Source organism: Sus scrofa, chromosome 7, assembly GCF_054392235.1.
Source record: "Sus scrofa isolate SSC_HxYL_T2T_F1_AM1 chromosome 7, Sscrofa_HxYL_maternal_Yorkshire_Landrace_v2.0, whole genome shotgun sequence".
In the NCBI taxonomy this organism is placed as follows: domain Eukaryota; kingdom Metazoa; phylum Chordata; class Mammalia; order Artiodactyla; family Suidae; genus Sus; species Sus scrofa.
In genome coordinates, this window is record NC_139389.1 from 121,617,912 (window position 1) to 121,640,654 (window position 22,743).

Below are 22,743 nucleotides of genomic sequence, written 5' to 3' on the forward strand. Positions count from 1 at the left end.
TAGGAACCATGAGGTTGCGGGTTTGATCCCTGGCCTTGCTCAATGGGTTAAGGATCCAGCGTTGCCGTGAGCTGTGGTGTAGGCTGCAGACGCGGCTCGGATCCTGCGTTGCTGTGGCTCTGGCATAGGCCGGTGGCTACAGCTCCAATTCAACCCCTAGCCAGGGAACCTCCATGTGCCGAGGGAACAGCCCAAGAAAAGACAACAACAACAACAACAAAAGAATCCAACTGCAGCCACTCTACTGCAGAGGCATGGGTTTGCTCCTCTGCCTGGCCACTGGGTTAAAGAACTCTGTTGTAGCTACAGCATAGCTTGTAGTTGCAGCTCAGATTCAGTTGCTGGCCTGAGAACTTCCATATGCCATGAATATGCCCATAAAAAAAAAATGGCACAGGAGTTCCCATCTTAGTGCAGCGGGAAATGAATCTGATTAGGAACCATGAGGTTGCGAGTCTGATCCCTGGCTTCGCTCAGTGGGTTAAGGATCCAGTGGCCTTGGTTTGACCCCTGGCCTCCACATGCCGCGGGTGTGGCCATAAAAAGACAACAACGACAACAACAACAAAATGATACAAATGAGCCTATCTACAAAACAGAAACAAGGCTCACAGACCTAGGGAAGAGACCTGTGGTTGCCAAGGGGGAGAGGGACAGAATTGGGAGTTTGGGGTTTGTACATGAAAACTCTTTACATTTAGAATGGATAGGCAACAAGTCCCTACTGTATAGCACAGGGAACTATTCATTCTCTTGGCAATGACATGATGAAAAACATAAGAAAAAGAATGTATATATGTATAACTGATTCACTTTGCTGTACAGCAGAAATTGGCACAACACTGCAAATCAACTATAATTTTTTGTTGTTTTTTCAGGGCCGCACCTATGGCATATGGAGGTTCCCAGGCTATGGGTCGAATCAGAGCTGCAGCTGCCGGCCTATGCCACAGCAATGATGGATCCTTAATCCACTGAGCAAGGCCAGGGATGGAACCTGCAACCTCATGGTTCCTAGTCAGATTTGTTTCTGCTGCGCCACAATAGGAACTCCAATAATGGATTTTTAAGAAACATCACTCAATTATTTAATATTTTCCAAACTTAATATTCTATAAATTACAAAGAGTTAACAATCTAAAATTTAAATAGCAAGTAATTTTAAGTAAAGTGAATTACTGAGCTTTTCAAACTTTTACAAAAAATTGAATGACATGGTAAGAAGGTTATACCAGAAATTTATATCTTAAAACACAGGTATGATTATATTATAGGATTGCTACACAGTAAGATTGTTCTAAACTTACATCAGTAACAATATTTAAGATTCCCATTGTGGCTCAGCAGGAAGGAACCTGACCAGGATCCATGAGGACGCAGATTCACCCTGGCCTCACTCAGTGGGTTAAGGATCCAGCACTGTTATGAGCTGTAGTGCAGGTCACAGACAAGGCTCGGATCTGGCCTTGCTGTGGCTGTGGTGCAGGCTGGCAACTGTAGCTCGAATTCAACCCCTCGCCTGGGAACTTCATATGCCACACATGCAGCCCTCAAAAGACATAATAAATAAACACGGAGTTCCCGTCGTGGCGCAGTGGTTAACGAATCCGACTAGGAACCATGAGGTTGCGGGTTCGGTCCCTGCCCTTGCTCAGTGGGTTAACGATCCGGCGTTGCCATGAGCTGTGGTGTAGGTCGCAGACGCGGCTCGGATCCCATGTTGCTGTGGCTCTGGCGTAGGCCGGTGGCTACAGCTCCGATTCGACCCCTAGCCTGGGAACCTCCATATGCCGAGGGAGCGGCCCAAGAAATAGCAAAAAGACAAAACAAAAAAACCCCACTAATTAATTAATTAATTACTGGAAATTCTCAAGGCCTAACTAACTTACTAAAGAACAATTAAACAAAATGAAAAGACAAACTACAAAATGGAGAATATCCTTGCAAATGAAGCAACTGACAAGGGAGTAATCTCCAAAATATACAAAACATCTCATACAGCTTTATACCAAAAAACAACTCAATTAAAAAATGGTCAGAAGAGGAGTTCCTGTCATGGCGCAGCAGAAAGGAATCAGTCTAGGAACCATGAGGTTGCAGGTTCGATCCCTGGCCTTGCTCAGTGGGTTAAGGATGCAGCATTGCTGTGAGCTATGGTGTAGGTCAAAGATTCGGCTTAGATCCCGAATTGCTGTGGCTGTGGCTTAGGCCAGCAGCTGTGGTTCTGATTTTACCCCTAGCCTGGGAACCTCCGTATGCTGCGGTTGTGGCCCTAAAAAGACAAAAGACAGAAGAAAAAAAAAAAAAAAAGTCAGAATATTTAAACAGACATTTCTCCAAAGCAGACAGAGAGATGACCGAAGAACACACGAAAAGACGCTCAATGTTACTAATTTTTCAAGAAATGCAAATCAAAACTACAGTGGGGTATCACCTCACATAAGTCAGAATGGCCATCATCAAAAAGAATACGAATAATAAATGCTGGAGAGGGTGTGGAGAAAAGGGGACCGTTCCACACTGTTGGTGGGAATGTAAGTGGTGCAACCATTATGGAGAACACTGTAGAGGTTCCTTAAAAAACTAAGTATAGAACTACCATATGATTCAGTAATCCTACTCCTGGGTATATATCTGGAGAAAACCATAATTCAAAAAGATACATGCACCCCAATATTCATTGCAACACTATTTACAACAGCCGAGACATGGACTATCAATAGAGGACTGGAGAGACAAGATGTGGTACCTATACACAATGGAATATTACTCAGACATAAAAAGGAATGAAATAATGCCATTTACAGCAACATGGATGGACTTAGAAATTACAATAATAAGTGAAGAAAGAAGTCAGAAAGAAGATGATAACTATCACACAAGATCACTAATATGCGGAATCTAACAAAAAGTGACAAAAAGAACTTACAAAGCAGAAACAGACTCGAAGATTTTGAAAACAAATTTATGGTTACCAAAGGGGAAACTGGGTTAGGGAAAGGATAAATTAGGGGTTGGGACTGACATAAGCACACCACTACATATAAAATGGATGGGTAACAAGGACCTACTGTAGAGCACAGGGTAACCTACTCAGTGCTGTGTAATTACCTACATGGGAAAGGAGTCTGGAAAGGAATGGATATGCATATAAGCATATCTGATTTACCTTGCTATACAGATGAAACACAACTTTGTAAGTCAACTACATTCCAATAAAACTTATAAAAAAGTTAAACATGTCCATTAGGTATATTTTATATTCTCCTATAATTTGAAAGTGGTCATTCATGACGCTAAGGTAACACAGATATTACTCTTATTTTTCCCCTTCCTGTAGGCTACCAGACAGAAGTGCATATCATGGGCCAGGCATATTACCAGGGACATGTCATACTTTCTAATCTCTACTTCTAGGCAGTTATGTTTTCCTATGAACTCAGGCTCAGTGAAGTTAAGTGACTTAACCTAGGTCATACACCACTCAGAGCTGGCAGAGCCAGCAGAGGTGTGCAGTTGTCAGTACCCAGGAACTAGTTTTACTCTCTTCACATCAAGCTGTCTCCAGAAAGTCAATCCCACCAACTTGTCATAACTATTCTTGACTCTCTGTCTCCAGTACAGAGATGCCACAAGGTTCTCTTAAAAGTACTTAGTCGATCTCATAAGAATCAAAGTTTTTTTTTTTTTTTTTTTTTTTTTTTGCTTTTTAGGGCCTCACTTGCAGCAGATGGAGGTTTCCAGGCTAGGGGTCGACTTGGAGCTACAGCTGCTGGCCTACACCAGAGCCGCAGCAATGCAGGATCTGAGTCGCATCTGTGACCTACACTGCAGTTCACGGCAACACAGGAACCTTAACACACTGAGAGAAGCCAGGGATCGAACCCGCAACCTCATGGTTCCTAGTCACATTCATTTCTGCTGTGCCACCACGGGAACTCCAAGAATCAAAGTTTTAAAGGATATTTTTCTTTTATCCCCTACTTTTCCTTTGACATAGCATAGTAAAAACACTATATTTAAAAACAAAATTTTAATGTGGACCATTAAGTGTTCCAATTGTATTTTGCCCTGTAATTTCCGTAGTGGACAACTCTTTGCTGTAACCTAGCATCCATTCCCTTTTTTTTTTTTTTTAGGGCTGCACCTGCAGCATATAGAAGTTCCCAAGCTAGGGGTCAAGCCAGAGCTGCAGCTGTCAGCCTACATCACAACCACAGCAATGCTAGAACCGAGCCACATCCACAACCTACACCACAGCTCACAGTAACGCTGGGTCCTTAACCCACTGAGCACCGCCAAGGATTGAAGCGCATCCTCATGGGTACTAGTTGGGTTTGCAATCTCCTGAGCCACAAAGAGAACTTCACCTGATGTATTCCTGGTACAGCGTTTGGCTCCTCTTAAAAATGACCCAAACAGGCCAAAAAAAATAAACAAATAAATAAATAAAGGTCACGGTTTTGAAAAAGATTTTTAATCCCTTTTCCCATCTGATGAAAAAGCAAGGAAGCATGTAATTTTAACTGTCACTGGCAGCCCTTTTATAACATGAATTCAACCAGTCTTTGGGATGAGGCCAGTGCTATGGATGACAGAGCAGAAGAGATGGGAAACACATGGGGAGCTCCTGAATCAGCAGACTCAGGAGACCAGTGTGCTCCCATCACTCTGTGTGATAATAGATTTCCTCACTTTCTGTCATCAGAGGGCACAGGGAAGATCACTAAAGATATTTAATGGGCAACTGCCTATCAGAACAAACAGTAATAACTAAGGCTGAAGAGAGCTCTCTTGCCTTGAATTGCCTTAAGGAACAAAAACGTCAAATTCTTACCTTCTGGCACAGTCTTATGTGGGCTGGGAAGACTTTGTCAGAGACAAAAGATGTTCTCTTAGGGTCTACTCAAAACACATGTATTACATTCAAATGGTAATTATACCGTATCTTTTCTAATACATATATTTACTCTTCTACATTCCAAAGTGACAAGTTCAAAACTTTTTTCCCACCTACTTCGCCACCTCTTCACTCACCTGATGAAATAAAAGCCATTAGAGAGGAGCTTCTTATTCCCCCACCTCCAGACCTACTAGTTTCCTTGCATTTGAATCCCTTCATTCCTTATGACTATAGATAATTTCTCCCTGTACAACTATTTCTCCCAAAGTATTCCCCTATTTCAGTTAGCCAGCTGCTCAAGAAAAAAATTAACAATCTTGATTCCTTGCTTTCTGCCATGCCTCCACGTCTACTTCAGCAGAAAAAAACTGGATTTACCCTCAAAATATAGGCCATATTCATCTAGTTCTCTCCATTTTCACTCCTACCACCCTAGTTTAAAATGTCTTTTGCTTAAACTACTATGATCCAAACCTCCTAATTTTCTGGAGGCTCTTTCCCCTCCAATATTCTCAATAGTGCAAAGGGTGATTTTTCTCAAAGTATAAATCAGATCACATCACTTCCTTGCTTAAAATTCTCCAATGATGGACTCTGCATTTAGCATGAATCCAAACTCTGCTCCATGATCTACAAGGCCCTACATGACTGACTCCTACCCTTTCTAAGTTTATCTCAGAGGCCTTTCTCCTGTCACACTGACCTTTCTGTTTCTTGATTCAGCCTTAGGGAAAGAGTTAAATAAGCAGGCCTGAGGTTACTATCACTGGAAGGATCTGCTTGCTAGTGTGGAAGAACTTGACTTTTGAAATGTTCTCCATGTTGATCAGGCTGTTTTGTCCACGGGGGCACTGAATACCTGTTTTCTCCTGGAAGTATGATATTTATGCCTCTGTGACCAATCCGCAATAAAAACCCTGGACTCTGCGTCTTAAGTGGGCTTCCCTGGGCAGAAACACTGCACCTACATTGATGCATCTGGTTGCTGGTAGAAGAATCAGGTTCTTTGTGACCCCTAGAAGAATATGTTGGGAGAGACACAGAAAGCCTGTATCTGATCCTCAAGACTCTACCTGATATATCTTTTCCCCTTGCTGATCACTGCAATAAGCTATACCCCTAAGTATCTCTGGGTCTTCTGATTCCGTCTGTGAATTACTGAACGTGTGGGTGGTCTTGAGACTCCCAAACCAGGCCTTGGCTTGCCCTGGCTAGACCACCCTTCAGTTATCATTGTTTTGTATCATTTTTGGCCTAGCTAAATGTTACCACTTCTGAAAAACAAATGCTTTGCTGCCATCACCCTGTTTGCTGTTCTTATCACATTTATCACCATCTTAGATCATGTTATATTTAAAAATTTACTTATTTTTGCCTGTCTCCTTCTAGAGCAGGAGTCAGCAAGCTTTTACTCTAAATGGTCAGATAAGAGACAAAACTGAAGATATTGTGCAGGTACCTGTATAACAAAAGAAAACAAATTTCCACAAAATTTTTGTTGATGAAATTCACTGAGTGAAAAATTTTATAATATACATCTACTAATGAGAATGAAATTCTTTGGGGGGGATAATGTTCCAGTTAAGTGGGGTTCAAAGTCGGAGTTTTTATTTTTCAAAAATAATTGCAGATGTTCATTTGTTAATGATGATCTGTAATAATTTTACACATTTCAACCCTGAAAATGTTTCACACAGGTAGGTACTGTCAAATATGAGTATCGATCCAAAAGCATATGATTTTAATTGAGCATATTAATCACCTGAAGACATTTAGAAAATTCTATTAGAGTCCTGTCTTGATACTTGCCTTTTATAATGTATTACATTGCAGAATAACAATCCTAAATTGAAGGTTCCTTATTTGTGCAGTTAAACAGATATTTAAAATATGGAAATTTTCTTTACACTTGCATCAAGATCTAAAAAATGCTGCTGTAACTTTAACTTGAGCCCAGAAAATATACTTGCGGCAAATTTGTGCGAGAATGAGAATCTCATTTCTCATCTTAATTTTTACAGCATGAGAAGTATACAGTGCAGCTTGGCATCACTTGTGATTTAAAGATGAGTTGTCATCAAATGATTTTCCTGCAGTATAAGTTTCACGTATAAGCACTGTAATTGTAACCTAAGGTTGTAATTGTACTTGCAGTTTCCTTATAATTTCAGGCTGAATCATTAACAAATATTATCAAGTTTACAGCAAAAAATAATTTCCAAAGGTATCTAGTTTTCCACAAAATTGACTAAAGGCAATTCTTCTCATTTGGAAAAATTTCAGTCCTGGTTCTGAGCTCCAGAAATTGCAGGGAAAAAAAAAAACGTTGCCACTGCTAAATCGCTAAACTGCTATGGGGATAGAGCAAGTCAGGATATTCGCCTTCTATTTCTAACAAACTGATGGGACTGATTAAGTCTACGACAGCAAACAAAATTAAGTGCCGACTCTCAATAACAAAATACTGAGGTTCAATTACACGTGATAAATTGAAATATTTTCCACAAAGCACCTGCTAATGAATAACACAATGAATAGGCTTGTAAATTTAACCAACTACTCCCCTTTCTGCTCTAGTCCACACATACATTTACCACCGTCACTGTAATACATCTTAGCAGATTCTACTTCAGGTTGCACCACATTACTGTTTTCTGACTTATTTGAAAATACTATCTTTTGCAGTTGTTAGGCCATTCATAGAAACAAAGCAATCAGTCACTTAAAAGTCAGCACTTATTCCTCAAAAAAACAACTGATGACATTTGTTAACCCATTAAGAGCCAAGGGAAGCCATTCAAAATCTTTTTTTTTTTTTTTTTTAAAGACTACTGATGTTATTCCCAGTGTTCTCAATTTTTTAGCAATGGTTTTTGACAAAAAGTCTTAAACAAGTTTATTTTCTCTGGACACTTGTTTGCTGCAATTAAACATGATTTAATTAACTCAAGTCATAAATAGCTTTTTTTTTTTTTTTTTTTTTTTTTTTAAGAGCTGCACCTGCGGTATAAGGAAGTTCCCAGGCTAGGGGCTGAATCAGAGCTGCAGCTGCCAGCCTACACCACAGCCACAGGAATGCAGGATCTGAGCCGAGTCTTTGACCTACACCACAGTTCACAGCAATGCCAGATCCTTAACCCACTGAGCGAGGCCAGGGATAAAACCTGCATCCTCATGGATACTAGTCAGATTTGTTTCCACTGAGCCACAAGGTTGGAATTCCATAAACAGCTTTTCTTGATTGGCTAACAAATGAGTCACTCAGAACTTTACTTCAGGATGTAGCCATATTTTATATTTATTTTTGTGTAGAAATTCTGTTGTGATGAAATACTCTTAAATTTTCTAATTTTTCTAATCTTTGCTTTCCTATGAACTGAGAATACTGTGATAAAGCTTAGGATGAAAATGTTGACATGTATTCTTTCCACATGTATATGTGTATATATATATTCTTTCTATGTACAAAACAGGAACAGACTCACAGATATAGAAAACAAACTAGCAGCTACTTAGGGAAAGAAGGAAGAGAGGAGGAGTAAGTTAGGGGTATGGGATTAAGAGACACAAACTACTCTGTATAAAATGGATAAGCAACAGTATATAAGACCATACGATATAGCACAGGAAATTAGAGCCATTATCTTGTAATAACTTTTAGTGGAGTATAATCTATGAACAAAAATCACAATGCTGTACACCTGAAACTAATACAATGTTGTACATCAACAACAAAAATACTGTGGCCTAGCAATATATGCAGCACTCAAAACCTAAAAGTTTTAAAACAGAATCATTGCAATCTGTAGTGCATCAAGCAGCAGTGGAAAGCAATGACAGTGTTACACGCAGTCTCTGTTGCAACCACTCAATTCTGCCATTATTAGCACGAAAGCGGCCATGGGCAACATGTTACTGAATGAGTGTGGCTGTGTCCAATAAAACCTTATCTGTGGATACTGAAATCTGAATTTCATATATTTTCCATCTTTTGTGATATTTCCCAACTATTTAAATTAATAAAAAGTATACTCAGTCACAGGCTGTACAAGGCCCAAGGACTAACCACTGCTCTTGCGTGAAACCCAAGACATCAAAGACCTTGCCTGTTGTATTGAGTAAGTTTGTAACTGAAGAGCTGAATCACAAAATCATGCCTTACCCTGGAAAACTGAAATGAAATGGATACAAATCACTGGGAAATATTTTCTTATCAAACAGGTAATTCTTACTATATTCTGTAAACTAAAATTGAGTTGAAAAAGCTTGCTTATTATAATAACTAAAAACAATAGACATGCACCATTTATTCAAGAGCTTTTTAAAATCACAGAGCCATGGTCAAAATCAGTAATAAAAAGTTATTTTCAAATCTTTAAATGCTCTGTTGATCTGAAATGTGCAATAATTAAATTCCAAAATACGCTATTTAAAAAAAAAAACTTAGTTCCCATTGTGGCTCAGTGGGTGACAAATCCAACTAGTATCCACAAGGATGCAGGTTTGATCCCTGGCCTCACTCAGGGGGTTAAGGATCCATGTTACCATGAGCTGTGGTATAGGTTCACAGACGCGGCTCAGGATCCCATGTTGCTGTGGCTGTGGCACAGGACAGCGGCTGCAACTCTGATTTGGCCCCTAGCCTGGGAATCTCCATATACCACCACTAAAAAAAAAAAGCAACCCCCCCCCCCAAAAAAAACCCCAAAACTTATTATTGCAGATTGGAGTCAGTATCATGACATTAAAATGATGTATTCATAATTTAAAAAGTCACAGTTTCAAGTGTCTTATTACTCTATAAAAATTTGGGCTGTCATTATTTAACAATATGACTACAACAGAAGATGATTAATTTCCTTACCTGACATGTCTGCTGAATCACCTACAATGGAAAAGCAGCAGAAAAAAATTACTCATAAATAGGATAAACACTACAAGTAAAATCTGTAAAGACGCAATTATGATAAAGTGATAATTTAAAATAATTTAAATAATTGTCAAATACAAAATTAATTTTATTATGTAAAACTCAGTGCACTGTTTGAAAGTCAAACCATTAATCTCAATTACATGTATATTAACATTTTATGCATATAACCTTTCAAATTTTTTTTTCCTTTTTACAGCATATTAAAGTTCCGAGACTTGGGTTTGAATCCTAGCTACAGTTGAAGCCTACACCAGTGCCAATAGCAACACCATATCCAGGCCACATCTGCAACCTACTCCACAGCTTGTGGCAATGCTGGATCCCTAACCCAGGGATCAAACTCACATCCTCCTGGGCACTATGCTGGGTTCTTAATTGGCTGACCCACAACAGGAACTCTGATCTTTCAATCTCTTAGTGAGTTTTCATGGCCTTATTTTGGTTTAACAAAATGCCCTGTTAATAGATCCTTTGGGCTTTAATGATTCCTACTTGCGGGGAAAAATGAGATCTAAGCCTTCTGAGAGAAACCATGGCAAAAGTTACCATGTAACTGAAGGGAAAAAAACCCCTTAATTCAGGCCACAAATGAACCCCTTTCTTCTCTTTTTAACGTAAAAATTTTCTGTATTGAGTAAAAGGCTGCCCAAAAAGGAAACATGAAAGCCTATGCTCATTATATTTGCAGTGTAAATATCTATTAACCAAAATTTTAGAAGCAACAGTCTTTAGAAAGAAAGAAGAAAACATTTAGGAATCTTTTCAAGATAGATGATTGTTTCTTGCTTTGGTAGAGCTTTATACCCTGTGAAATAATTATTTCAAGGACACACTGTAGACCTATAGTGTCCTGATCTAAAATATGAGAGAAAAAGTCATGAAGTACTTGACTCACTGAGCAGACAAGTCAGGGTTTCCACTTTTAGTTTTGAACATGCTCTGATAACAACCAAACGGTGAGAGGACTTGAAACTATGCCACATGAAGAATGGTTGAAAGATTGAGGGTCTTTGGTTTTAGAGATTAGGCTTATTCCTGAATATCTGCAGTGCCTGGGACAGGGGTACAGATAAAGACCTAAACATCACAGGTCAAAATATTCTAGATGTCCCAAAATGAGGACCAATGAATTGTGACTAAAAAGAGACAGATTTCTATTTCATACAAAGATACACTTTATAACAGAGCTTCCTAAGAAGAGGTTAGGTTACTCTGTTAGGAATCAAGTGATGATGGGGTTCAAGCATAAGTAGAAAAACCCTTAATCAGATATGTAACAAAGGAAATTTAAACATCTAATGATGAACATCTAATGATGGATAAAATTATACATTTGAAAGCTCTGAGATTCCAAGATTTTAGCCAAGAAAAAAGAAAAGTTCAAGTTTAATTGGCTAAACTACTGCAAGAGCAAATATTTAAGTTCCTTTATGATTTACATAATTTTTAACAAAGAGAACCATATACATTTTAGAAAGTGTTTTTTTTTTTTTTTTTTTTTTTGGTCTTTTTGCGATTTCTTGGGCCGCTCCTGCGGCATATGGAGGTTCCCAGGCTAGGGGTTGAATAGGAGCTGTAGCCGCCGGCCTACACCACAGCCACAGCAATGCCAGGTCCGAGCCGCAGATCTGAGACCCACACCACAGCCCACGGCAATGCCGGATCCTTAACCCACTGAGCAAGGCCAGGGATCGAACCCACCGCTTCATGGTTCCTAGTCAGATTTGTTAACCACTGCACCACAATGGGAACTCCCTAGAAAGTGTTTTTGTGCTTTGTGGGTATTAAACAAGCCTGGCAGGCAAACTAACTACTGAGTCAATTCTCTTTAGGTTCAGAGGAAAAAAAGTCCCTCACTCTTCGGTCTTCTCTTGAGTCTATTTTACACTTACTTAGTCATCAGTAAAGAGTTTTAGCTGTTTTGGAGTTCCCGTCGTGGCGCAGTGGTTAACGAATCTGACTAGGAACCATGAGATTGAGGGTTCGATCCCTGGCCTTGCTCAGCGGGTTAAGGATCCGGCATTGGAGTGAGCTGTGGTGTAGGTCACAGACGTGGCTCGGATCTGGCGTTGCTGTGGCTGTGGTGTAGGCCAGCAGCTACAGCTCTGATTAGACCCCTAGCCTGGGAACCTCTGTATGCCACGGGAGAGAACCTAGAAAAGGCAAAAAGACAAAAAAAAAAAAATTTTTTTTGGCTGTTTTGTGGAATGGTATAAGTGGGGAAAGACATAGAACTATGTGCATGATCAAAAATTCACCTCTACACTGTCTGGACACTGATGTGGAAGAAGAGGCGGGGGAGATCATTTAGCCATTCCCCATTCTTTATAGTGTTACCCTTCAAATATCAAATCGTTATGTTGTACACCTGAAACTAACATAATATTATGTCAATTATATTACAGTTTAAAAAAAAAAAAAAAAAAGAAGTGGAGAAGAGGGTTAAATTCCATGAAAGGTTAATTTGTAACCACAACATTTCTTTCCTTTTTTTTTTTGCCATGCCTGCAGAATGTGGAAGTTGCTGGGCCAGGGATTTGAACCTGAGCCACAGCAGTGACAACATTGAATCCTTAACCACTAGGCCACTAGGGAACTCTCAACGTTTTTCTTCTTTTCTTTTTACAGCTGTACCTGTGGCATGAAAGTTCTCTGAGCTAAGGGTCAAACTGGAGCTGCTGTAGGCCTACGCCATAGCCACAGCAATTCCAGATTGGAGCTGTATCTGTGATCTATGCCGCAGCTTGCAGCAACCCTGGATCCTCAACCTACTGAATGAGGCCAGAGATTGAACCCCCAACCTCATAAACACTATGTAGGATTAAGCCAGTTAAGAACTCCAACATTTTTTAATCGAAAGAGGAAGGTACAGCATTACTATGTTAAACAAGTTTCTTAACTAAGGAGGAGAAGGAGAAAGAAAAGGAGAAGGAGCAAAGTTGGGAAATGAAAACCACCCTCTAGAATTCCATTCAGAAAATGTAAATTCTACTGAAATAGAGATTTTGCCTTTTTTTGTAAGCTCCTTATACCCCCAGAACCAAGAACAATATCTTACACAAAGTAGGTATTCAGTTTACTGAATAAAAGAACTTAATAAAAATTAACTGAGCAATAACTACATGCCAAGAGGCACCAAACTAGGTGCTTTCATGACCAAAATGGTAACATGGTCACTTACTCCTCATGCCGAGTGAAAATAAGACTTCAATTTCAAAAAACTTAGTGCAAAAAAGAGGCAATGCCTAAGTATTATTAGAGAGGCTGGATCAGGACGGTAGAATAGAAGGATGTGAAGCTCACCTCCTCCCACAAGTACATCAAAAATACAACTATATGTGGAACAATTCTCACAGAATACCTGCTGAACTCTTGCAGAAGAGCTCACAAAAACAAATTGTAAGAAAGATTAGCATGTAACCAAGTAGGGTGAAAGGGGGAAAAAAAAGGAATCAAGACAGGACCTGCACCCCTGGGAGGGAACTGGGAAAGTGGAAAGATCCCTTACCTTGGAAACCCCTTCACGGGTGGTGAGATCAGCTGGGAGAGAAAAGGAGTTTCAGAGGCTTTGAGGACAGTACAGCAGCTGCACTGCGGCAGGCATAACAGAAGAACAGAGAGAAACCTCGCAGATGGTCCTGGCCACCCCCCTGCACTCCCCAGCCCAAGACATACATCTCCTGGTGCAGGTGGGAACAGGGTTCTCAAACTCAAGCTTCAGAGGACAGACTTGGGTAGAGGACAGGGATTGGCTGTGCAGAGACATCCTGAAGAGGCTGGAGTTTGGTCCAAGCTACAACTGGAGCTGGGGGTATGAGCAGGAAGGAGCCCAGGTTGGCCACTGAAAACTCATTGTTAATGCGGGCACAAGGGAGGGACCGTGGCAGCCTGACAGTGGGTGTGGCTCTGCCTGTCTAAATTCTGGGAGTGCTCAAGTATCTTAAGGGTGCCCACATATGGAGATGGGGCTGAAATCAGAGTTGATCCTCAGGCTGTACCACTTTGGAAGCAGGGCTGAAATGTGAGTATGCCAGCAGCTGTGTGATCTATGAATTGAAGCACTACAGGCAGCTTTGTAAACTCAGAGCCTGCAGGGCATTTGAGTGGATGAGTGGATTACTGGTGCTCCTTTGTTTGGGGTGGGGCCAGCAGAGGTAGGGCCAGGTCTAGGCTGATTTAGTAGCTCCCAAGGTCCAGCTGCATGACTATAACAGTCCCAGTGCCTGGCCTCAGTGGTTCTGTATCAACAGATCTGTACTCGTAGCTTTGTGAACACATCATCTAAGGGACACTCAGGCTGACTGCCTTAATTCCCATGGGGCAGGACCTAGGACAGTGCCAAAAACAGCATACTTTGTGAGCCCATACAATGGGTGACAGGTGACACCACAGAGCACACTTACCAATGGACAGCTCTTGAGGAGGAATACTCAGTGGCTCATTTCCAAGTGGGAGTGCTCCAGCCCTGCCTACGTCACACTGTAGTTCAGAAATGGATCTGGTGGTATCTACTCCAACAACTGGGGAGCAGGCCCCGCCCCTGACAGGGCTGTGAAAACCACAGAACAAAGAGAAGACCCTGACTAACATCTAGTACAGGCTCCAGTCACCACCACAACAATCACACCCCCTATCAAGGAGATTAACAATCAACATAGAAGGAAGATGTGGCAGGCATCCATATTAAAAACAGCCCTTGCACCAAAAATATTAGATTCACGCAAGATATACAGGGACACTCCCACATAAAAAAAGCCCTTTAGGACCACAGTAGATAACTATTCCTCCTAAACACACAGAATCAGAGAAACGTAAGTAAAATGAAGAAGCACAGGAACCACTCCCAATTAAAAGATCAGGAGAATTTCCCTGAGAGAATAAACAATAAGGAGTTCCCGTTGTGGCTCAGCAGAAACAAATCTGATGAGCATTCATGAGGACGCACGTTCGATCCCTGCCCTTAGTCAGTTGGTTAAGGATTGGGTGCTATAAGTCGCATATGAGGCTCAGATCTGGCATTGCTGTGGCTTTGGCACAGGCCAGTGGCTACAGCTCTGATTCAACCCCTAGCCTGGGAAGCTCCAAATGCTGCGGGTGTAGCCCTAAAAAGACAAAAAAAAAAAAAAAAAAAAAAGAATAAACAATGAAACAGACCACTCCAGGCCACCAACCTCAAGTTCAAAAAGGAGGTAATAAAAATACTGAAAGATTAAGAAGGGCTATCAACAGAAATGCAGATTACTGTAAAAACAAAACAAAACACTAGAAACTAAAGATGAGCCAATTAAAATTAGAAAACTCATTTACCAAGACAAAAGCTGAGCTAAAAGCAAAAAAAAAAAAAAAAAAAAAAAAAAAAACCAAACTGGATAATACAAAAGAATGACAAGTGATGTAAAAGATAGAATAATGGGAGTCACCTAATCAGAACACCAGACAAAAAGACAAATGAAAAAAAAAAAAAAAAAGCAATGTATGAAACCTATGGGATAATGTAAAGCACCCCAATCCATGCATAATAGGATCCCAAAAGAAGGAGAAGAGAATTGAAAATGTGTTTGAAGAAATTATGGCTGAAAACTTCCCAAACCTAAAGAAGGAAACATATCCACACATAGGAAGCACAGAGGATCCCAAACAAGAGTTAAAGAGAGGATTCTAAATGGCAGCAAGAGGAAAAGAGTTAATGACAAGAGAACCCCCATAATGCTTATCAGCTGATTTCTTTACAGATATGTGGGTCAGAAGGGAGTGGCAAGATATATTCAAAGTCCTGGAAGATAAAAACCTGCAAACTAGCATACTCTATCCAGCAAGATTATCATTCAGAATAGAAGGAAAGATAAAGAATTTCTCAGACAAGCAAAAACTAAAAGAATATAGCAATACAAAACCTATCCTAAAAGAAATATTGATAGTCTTCTATAAACAGAAAATAAGCAAGAATACATAGGAAAGAGAAAAATCACAATTGGAAAGTAAATCACTGAAATAAGCCAATACACAGATTAAAAAAATTAAAAAACACTGGGAACTATGTCTAGTCACTTATGATGGAGCATGATAATGTGCAAAAATAGAATGTGTACATGTATGTGTAACTGGGTCACCATGCTGTACAGTAGGAAAAAAAATGTACTGGGGAAATAACTATTTAAAAAAAAAAAAAAAAAAAAAAAAGGAGTTCCCATCAAATCTGGCTAGGAACCATGAGGTTGCAGGTTCCATCCCTGGCCTCACTCAGTGGGTTAAGGATCTGGTGTTGCCATGAGCTATGGTGTAGGTCACAGATGCAGCTTGGATCTGGCAATGCTGTGGCTCTGGTGGAGGCTGGCAGCTGTAGCTCCGATTGGACCCCTAGCCTTGGAATCTTCATATGCTATGGGAGCGGCTCTAGAAAAGGCAAAAAAGACAAAAATAAATAAAATAAAAACATTTAAAAATTTTGCGAAAGCTATAATTACAATAAATAGCAAAAGGACAAGCCTGAAAATGCAAACGAGGCCATCAAAATCGTAAAATGTGGGGGAGCAGAGAAAGAAAAATGTGTATGTATGTTTTTTAAAGAATGTTTCAGGAGTTCCCATCGTGGCGCAGTGGTTAACGAATCCACGTAGGAACCATGAGGTTTCAGGTTCGGTCCCTGCCCTTGCTCAGTGGGTTAACGATCCGGCGTTGCCATGAGTTGTGGTGTAGGTTACAGAGCTGCTCGGATCTCGTGTTGCTGTGGCTCTGGCGTAGGCCAGCGGCTACAACTCCGATTAGACCCCTAGCCTGGAAAACCTCCATATGCCGCGGAAGCAGCCCAAAGAAATAGCAAAAAGACAAAAAAAAGAGAATGTTTCAGCCTGTATGACTATCTGTTTAAAGCAAGTAGACATAGTAATAGGTTAACAAGTTTGAAAAACAGGGTAATTACAAGCCAAAAACATACAAAAGACTAATAAAAAACAAAAGGAAGAGAACATGAACATAATACAAAAGGACGAGAACACGAACATAATACAAAAGGACATCATCAAACCACAAGAGGAAATACAAAAAGAAGAAATACAAAATCAAATGGAAAACAAGGTTTGAACTGGCAATAAACAGGAATTCCCTGGTGGTGCAGTGAGTTAAGGATCTGGCTTTGTCACTGCAGCAGCCTGGGTCACTACTGTGGCAAGGGTTTGATCCCTGGCTCAGGAACTTCCATATGCTGCAGGCAGTGCCAAAAAAAAGAAAAAAAAATGGCAATATATACATATCCATCAATAATAACCCTAAATATCAATGAACTAAGTGCTCCAATCAAAAGACATAGAGTAACAGATTGGATTTACAAAAAAAAAAAAAAAAAAAGGAGCTAAGGAAACCATAAATAAAACAAAAAAACAGCCTATGGACTGGGAGAAAATATTTGCAAGTGAGGTTTGAAGAAGGGCTTATGGACTATTTTTTTCTTATGGCTTATTTTCTAAAATATACAAACATAATAACAAAAAACCCCAGACGATGGAATAAAAAAATGGGCAGGATATGTAAATAGACATTTCTCCAAAGAAGGCTTACAGATGGCTGATAGGCTCATGCAAAGATTATCAACATCACTAATTATTAGAGAAATACAAATCAAAACTATCAATGAGGTACCACCTGACACCAGTGAGAATGGCCATAATTAAGAGAGTCTACAAATAACAAATGCTGGAGAGGGTGTGGAGAAAAGGGAACCCCCCTACACTGTTGGTGGGAATATAAATTGGTACAACCACTACAGACAACAGTATGGAGGTTCCTTAAAAAACTAAAAACAGAGTTACCATATGATTCAGCAATCCCATTCCTGGGCATATATCTAGAGAAAACTAATTTGAAAAGACACAATGCACCCCGATGTTCATCGAGCACTATTTACAATAGCCAAGACATGGAAGCAACCTAAATGTTCATCAACAGAGGAATGGATAAAAAAGATATGATACACACACACACACACACACACACACACACACACACACACACACACACCACTCAGCTTCTCAGCTTTAAGAAAGAATGAAATTGGAGTTCTCTGGTGGCTCAGTGGGTTAAGGATCCAGCACTGTCACTGTTGTGGCTTAGGTTGTTGCTGTGGCACAGGTTTGACTCCTGGCCCCCAAAATTTCTGCAGGTCACTGGTGAGGCCAAAGAAAATGAATGAAATAATGCCATTTGCAGTAATATGGATGGACCTAGAGATTATCACATGAGGTGAAGTCAGAAAGAGAAAAACAAATACCGTATGATATCACTTACATGTGGAATCTAAAAAATGATATAAATAAGCTCATTTATAAAATAGCAATTGATTCACAGACATAAAAACAAATTTAATGGTTACCAAAGAAGAAAGGGGCAAGGAGGGATAAATTAGGATTTTGCAATTAGCAGATACAAATTACTATACATAAAGCAGATAAAATCCTTTTGTATAGCACAGGGAACTATATTCAATACCCTGTGATAAACCATAATAGGAAAGAATATGAAAAAGAATACATATATAACTGAATCACTCCGCTGTACACTGAAAACTAACACAACTCTGTAAATCAAGTATACTTCAATAAAAATAAATAATAGATTCAAAGATTAGAATATTTTGTATGTAACAGGTGAAGTATTGGTCTTTCTTTTCATTTTCTTATTTTTATTTTTTAATTTTTTGTTTTTTTAGGACTGTACCCTTGGCATATGGAGGTTACCAGGCTAGGGGTCAAACTGGAGCTGTATCTGCGGCCTATACCACAGCCACAGCAACGCCAGATCCGAGTTGCATTTGCAGACTACTCCACGGCTCAGAGCAACGCCAGATCCTTAACCCAGTGAATGAGGCCAAGGAGTGAACCTACGTCTTCATGGATGCTAGTCAGATTCGTTGCTACTGAGCCATGACAGGAACTTCTACTTTCTTTTAAAAGTAGAAAACTTGGAGTTCCCATCGTGGCTCAGTGGTTAATGAAGCCTACTAGGAACCACAAGGTTGTGGGTTCGATCTCTGGCCTCACTCAGTTGCCTTGAGCTGTGGTGTGAGTAGCAGACAAGGCTCGGATCCTGCGTTGCTGCGACTCTGGTGTAGGCTGGCGGCTACAGCTCCGATTAGACTCCTGGCCTGGGAACATCCATGTGCCGCAGGAGTAGCCCTAGAAAAGGCAAAAAGACAATAAATAAATAAGTAAATAAATAAAAGTAGAAAACTTACAGAAAGGAAGATTACAAGGGTATTTGTGGCATAAATGTAGAACTAATCAACTAAGCTTCTTAATGATCAGTTTAGTACTTTTTGAGAAATGGAGCTGTTAAAAGCATAAATTACCTTATTCAAGAAGAAAAATAAAGCTGGCTTAGCAATTGAGATCAATTTAGCAATCAAGCTCGCTTACCACTGAGATCCAACAAACCCAAGGATTTCAATCATTTTTACAAACTATATCATGTTGTGAAGATCTGACTGACCAAGTCTATTGCGTGGAGGTCACAGCGATTGCTGACTGGTAGATACATCCTAAAGAGACCTGCCATCCTCTCACCATTTTGCTTGTTGAGTTATGGCCTTTAAATATTCTACAGACTTAAAAGAAGACAGCAAGATAGGGGCTTTTAAAATAGTTGGCAAATGAGTGCCAAGGAAAAGGTAATAAGGGCTTTACTAACACGGAACAGACTTGGCTTCTCTTTCTAGCTTAACCCCTGTTGAGGCAGATGTTCTGCCCCTCTCAGTCTAGTTACTTCTTGGCTCGTCTTATTTACCATTTCCTCTTCAAATTCTTCCTTCCTGTTTTATATGTTTATAAAACTTTGTTGGTGGGGAGGGATGGACGAGGGGTTTGGGATTGGCATATGCACACTATGGTATATGGAACGACTAGCCAATAGGGATCTGCTGTATAGCACAGGGACCTCTACCCAATATTCTGTGATAATCTATATGGGAAAAGAATCTGAAAACAAACGGACGTGTGTAAATGTATAACTGAATCATTTCGTTGTACAGCAGAAACTATGACAACATTGTAAATAAGCTATACTTTAATAAAACTTAAAAAAATGAAAAAAAATTAAAACATTTGCTGATTAGAAACTTCTGCTAAAAAAAAAATAAAAAAAAGAAACTTCTGTTAAAGGACTACATCCAACTATTTCAACCACCATAAAGTGGCTTTACCAACTCAGGTAACCAAAGTGAGAGAAAGGTACCTGAGAGGAAATAATATGGTTAAACTGGGTGTATGCTTTATATATAAATGCATTTTGTCTTTTTTTTTTTTTTTGCGCCACACCCACAGCATATGGAATTTCCCAGGCTAGGGATCCAGTTGGAGCCATAGCTGTTGGTCTCCACCCCTGCCAGAGCAAGCATGGGATCTGAGCCACATCTGTGACCTACACCACTGCCCACAGCAACACCAGATCCTTAACCCACTGAGCAAGGCCAGGGATCAAACCCACGGTCTCATGCATACTAGGCGGGTTTGTTACCACTGAGCCATGACGGGAATGCCTACAAATGCATTTGAACATACGCAAATATGTTTTAGTTTTTTCCCCAGTACACTGAATTAATTTGAACAAGACAATTACTTAAAATTGTTTCTGTTTAAAATATAGAAACATACCTACTTGGCCAGTTGCCACTATGTTGATAAATTTGGGGTGCTGATTTACAGTGAGGCACAGAATATCATCATTATGTTCCTGATAAAAACTCTGAGTCCCTATAAAAAAAAAGAATTTGAAAATTAGAGAACTTTAAAATAAACAAACGCATTTATTCAGAGTAATCAACTGTTTAAATTACTTGCTTATTTAACATGCATTTTTTGAGCACTTAATATATACATTTCCTCCAAGGATGGACACATGACCAAGAAATCTTTAAAGTAATAGAACCCTGAAAGGTATAAACCACATAATACAAGACTGAAGACATCAAGTGCCACAAGAGAGTCAAAGATTAAAATGCCGTGGGAATTCAAAGCCCAAAAGATTCTTCTCATGAGCAGACGGCACTCCTGGATTGATACAACTTAATCTGCAAATGTGAAGGTGGGTGGAGAAGGCGGTTACAGGGAGAGGAATACTTCAAGCAAAGGTACAAAGGCAGGAAAGTACTGGGTATGCATATAAGTGGCTTATTTGGCTGAAGTATAGGGTAACAAAGAAGAAAAGTGAGAAATACAGTTGGGAAGGCAAATTGAAACTGGATTTAGAGAGGATTTTTAAAAACCAGTCTATCATTTCATATTTATTCTGTAGTCAGTGGGGGAGGTAGTGAAGAATTCTGATCAAAGAAGTAATGGGACTCATCTAGTAGTAAGCAGTGACCGTGAAGAGACCTCAGCAGACTAAGACCATGCAAGAGGTAATAAAGGGAGGCTTGTGCGAGCAAAATGGAGAGGAGGGAAATGAGGTCAGGACGGCAGACTGGCTACACAGAGGTCCATCAACACTAGTCCTCCGAGAAGCAAAACAAAACCAAACAAAAAAAATTTAAAAATGACATTTAACATATCTAACATTACTTTAAAACTTCTCTTCAAAATGAAACATGCTTTGCATTTTCCAGGGCTGAGAGTTCAGTTAAAAGACCAACCAACCAACCAGGGAGTAACCTTGGGCTGCAGTGGGTTAAATACCCAGTGTTGTCACTGCAGTGGCTGGGATTCAATCCCTGGCCCCAGGAACTTTCATACGCAGTGGGTACATCTCCCCCTCCAAAAGAGAAAGCACAAACAAGCAATTATGTGTGCTGTTGGCTTAATTAGTATATTAGCTAATAGATCAGGACTTCTTAGCAATGTATTCCCCAAATGGTGAGAGGCCAAATAATCAGGACTGGAGCAGGTGCCTAGTCTTCTCTCTGCCCTCCTGCTCTACAACCCCTCATTAGAAAAGTGATTAATTAAAAGTCGGAAATTTTAAAATGAAGGAAATTACAAGCATAAACATGAAAGTGTATTTGCACATTTATCCCTATGTAGCTTGTCTTATTCTTTTCAACAGAAATCAATCTTTGAAGGTTATATGAAGCCTAAACTGAAGAGGATTTTCTAAGAGGTATTTTTTTTTTAATGACTCAAATTATTAAATGGAAAGCTGCCACTGATTTGTGTAATCTTGGTGAATCTTTTTTATTAGGAAAATAAAACAGAAATATAATATTTATGATTAATATTGACAAGGAGGAGGAGATTATGACTCACATAATCCACTCCACATAATCAGAGTGAGGCTACCAGAGAAAAAAGCCAGAAATGGTTGGACTAGATAATGTTTATTTTTACTTCTACCTTTCAGACTTTATGAAATTTATAACTAAGTGTAAAATAAAATTCAAAATGAATACTCAGTATTTACAGTAGAATTATCATTACATCATTGGTCATGAAATGATGCTTAGAGAACTTCATTTGCTTTTCAACAATCCAATCAGTTACATAAACATCAAGAAATATTTCTGAGTTCAAGTCGTGGCGCAGCAGAAATGAATCGATTAGCAACCATGAGGTTGCGGGTTTGATCCCTGGCCTCTCTCAGTGGGTTAAGGATCTGGTGTTGCTGTGAGCTGTGGCATAGGTTGAAGACACAGCTCAGATCTGGCATTGCTGTGGCTGTGGTGTAGGCCAGCAGCTGTTGCTCCAATTCAACCCCTAGCCTGGGAACTTCCATATGCAGTGGGTGCAGCCGTAAAAATCAAAAAAATCAAAATAAAATAAATAAAATAAATAAATATTTTCTCATCTTCTTGAATCTAATAAGGTATCATTAGTTGAGCCACAGGCAAGCAGCTTTCTTAGCTAAGTTAACTTCCTTGGCCTTCCAAGGCCTCTGTAAAAACACTTGCCATTCCACCTCACCCTCCTAGCAATCACTCACCCAACAG

General features: G+C 39.7%; 1 protein-coding gene across 20 annotated transcripts in view; it reads right to left on the reverse strand.

Moving 5' to 3' along the window:
• Nucleotides 1-22,743, reverse strand: part of EML5 (EMAP like 5) — a 195,272-nt gene that overhangs the window by 17,689 nt on the left and 154,840 nt on the right. For 12 of the 20 annotated variants that reach the window (XR_014811248.1, XR_014811246.1, XR_014811260.1 and 9 more), the window contains 2 exons: nucleotides 20,477-20,575; nucleotides 9,768-9,788 (listed from right to left, as the gene is read on the reverse strand). Coding sequence is in view for 10 of the 20 variants with exons in the window: in XM_084969967.1 (XP_084826093.1) it covers nucleotides 9,768-9,788; nucleotides 20,477-20,575 (120 nt within the window). In the remaining 10 variants the exon portion in view is untranslated. The remainder of the gene's footprint in view (nucleotides 1-9,767; nucleotides 9,789-20,476; nucleotides 20,576-22,743) is intronic. The other 8 variants (XR_014811251.1, XR_014811250.1, XR_014811249.1 and 5 more) reach the window with 2 other exon arrangements.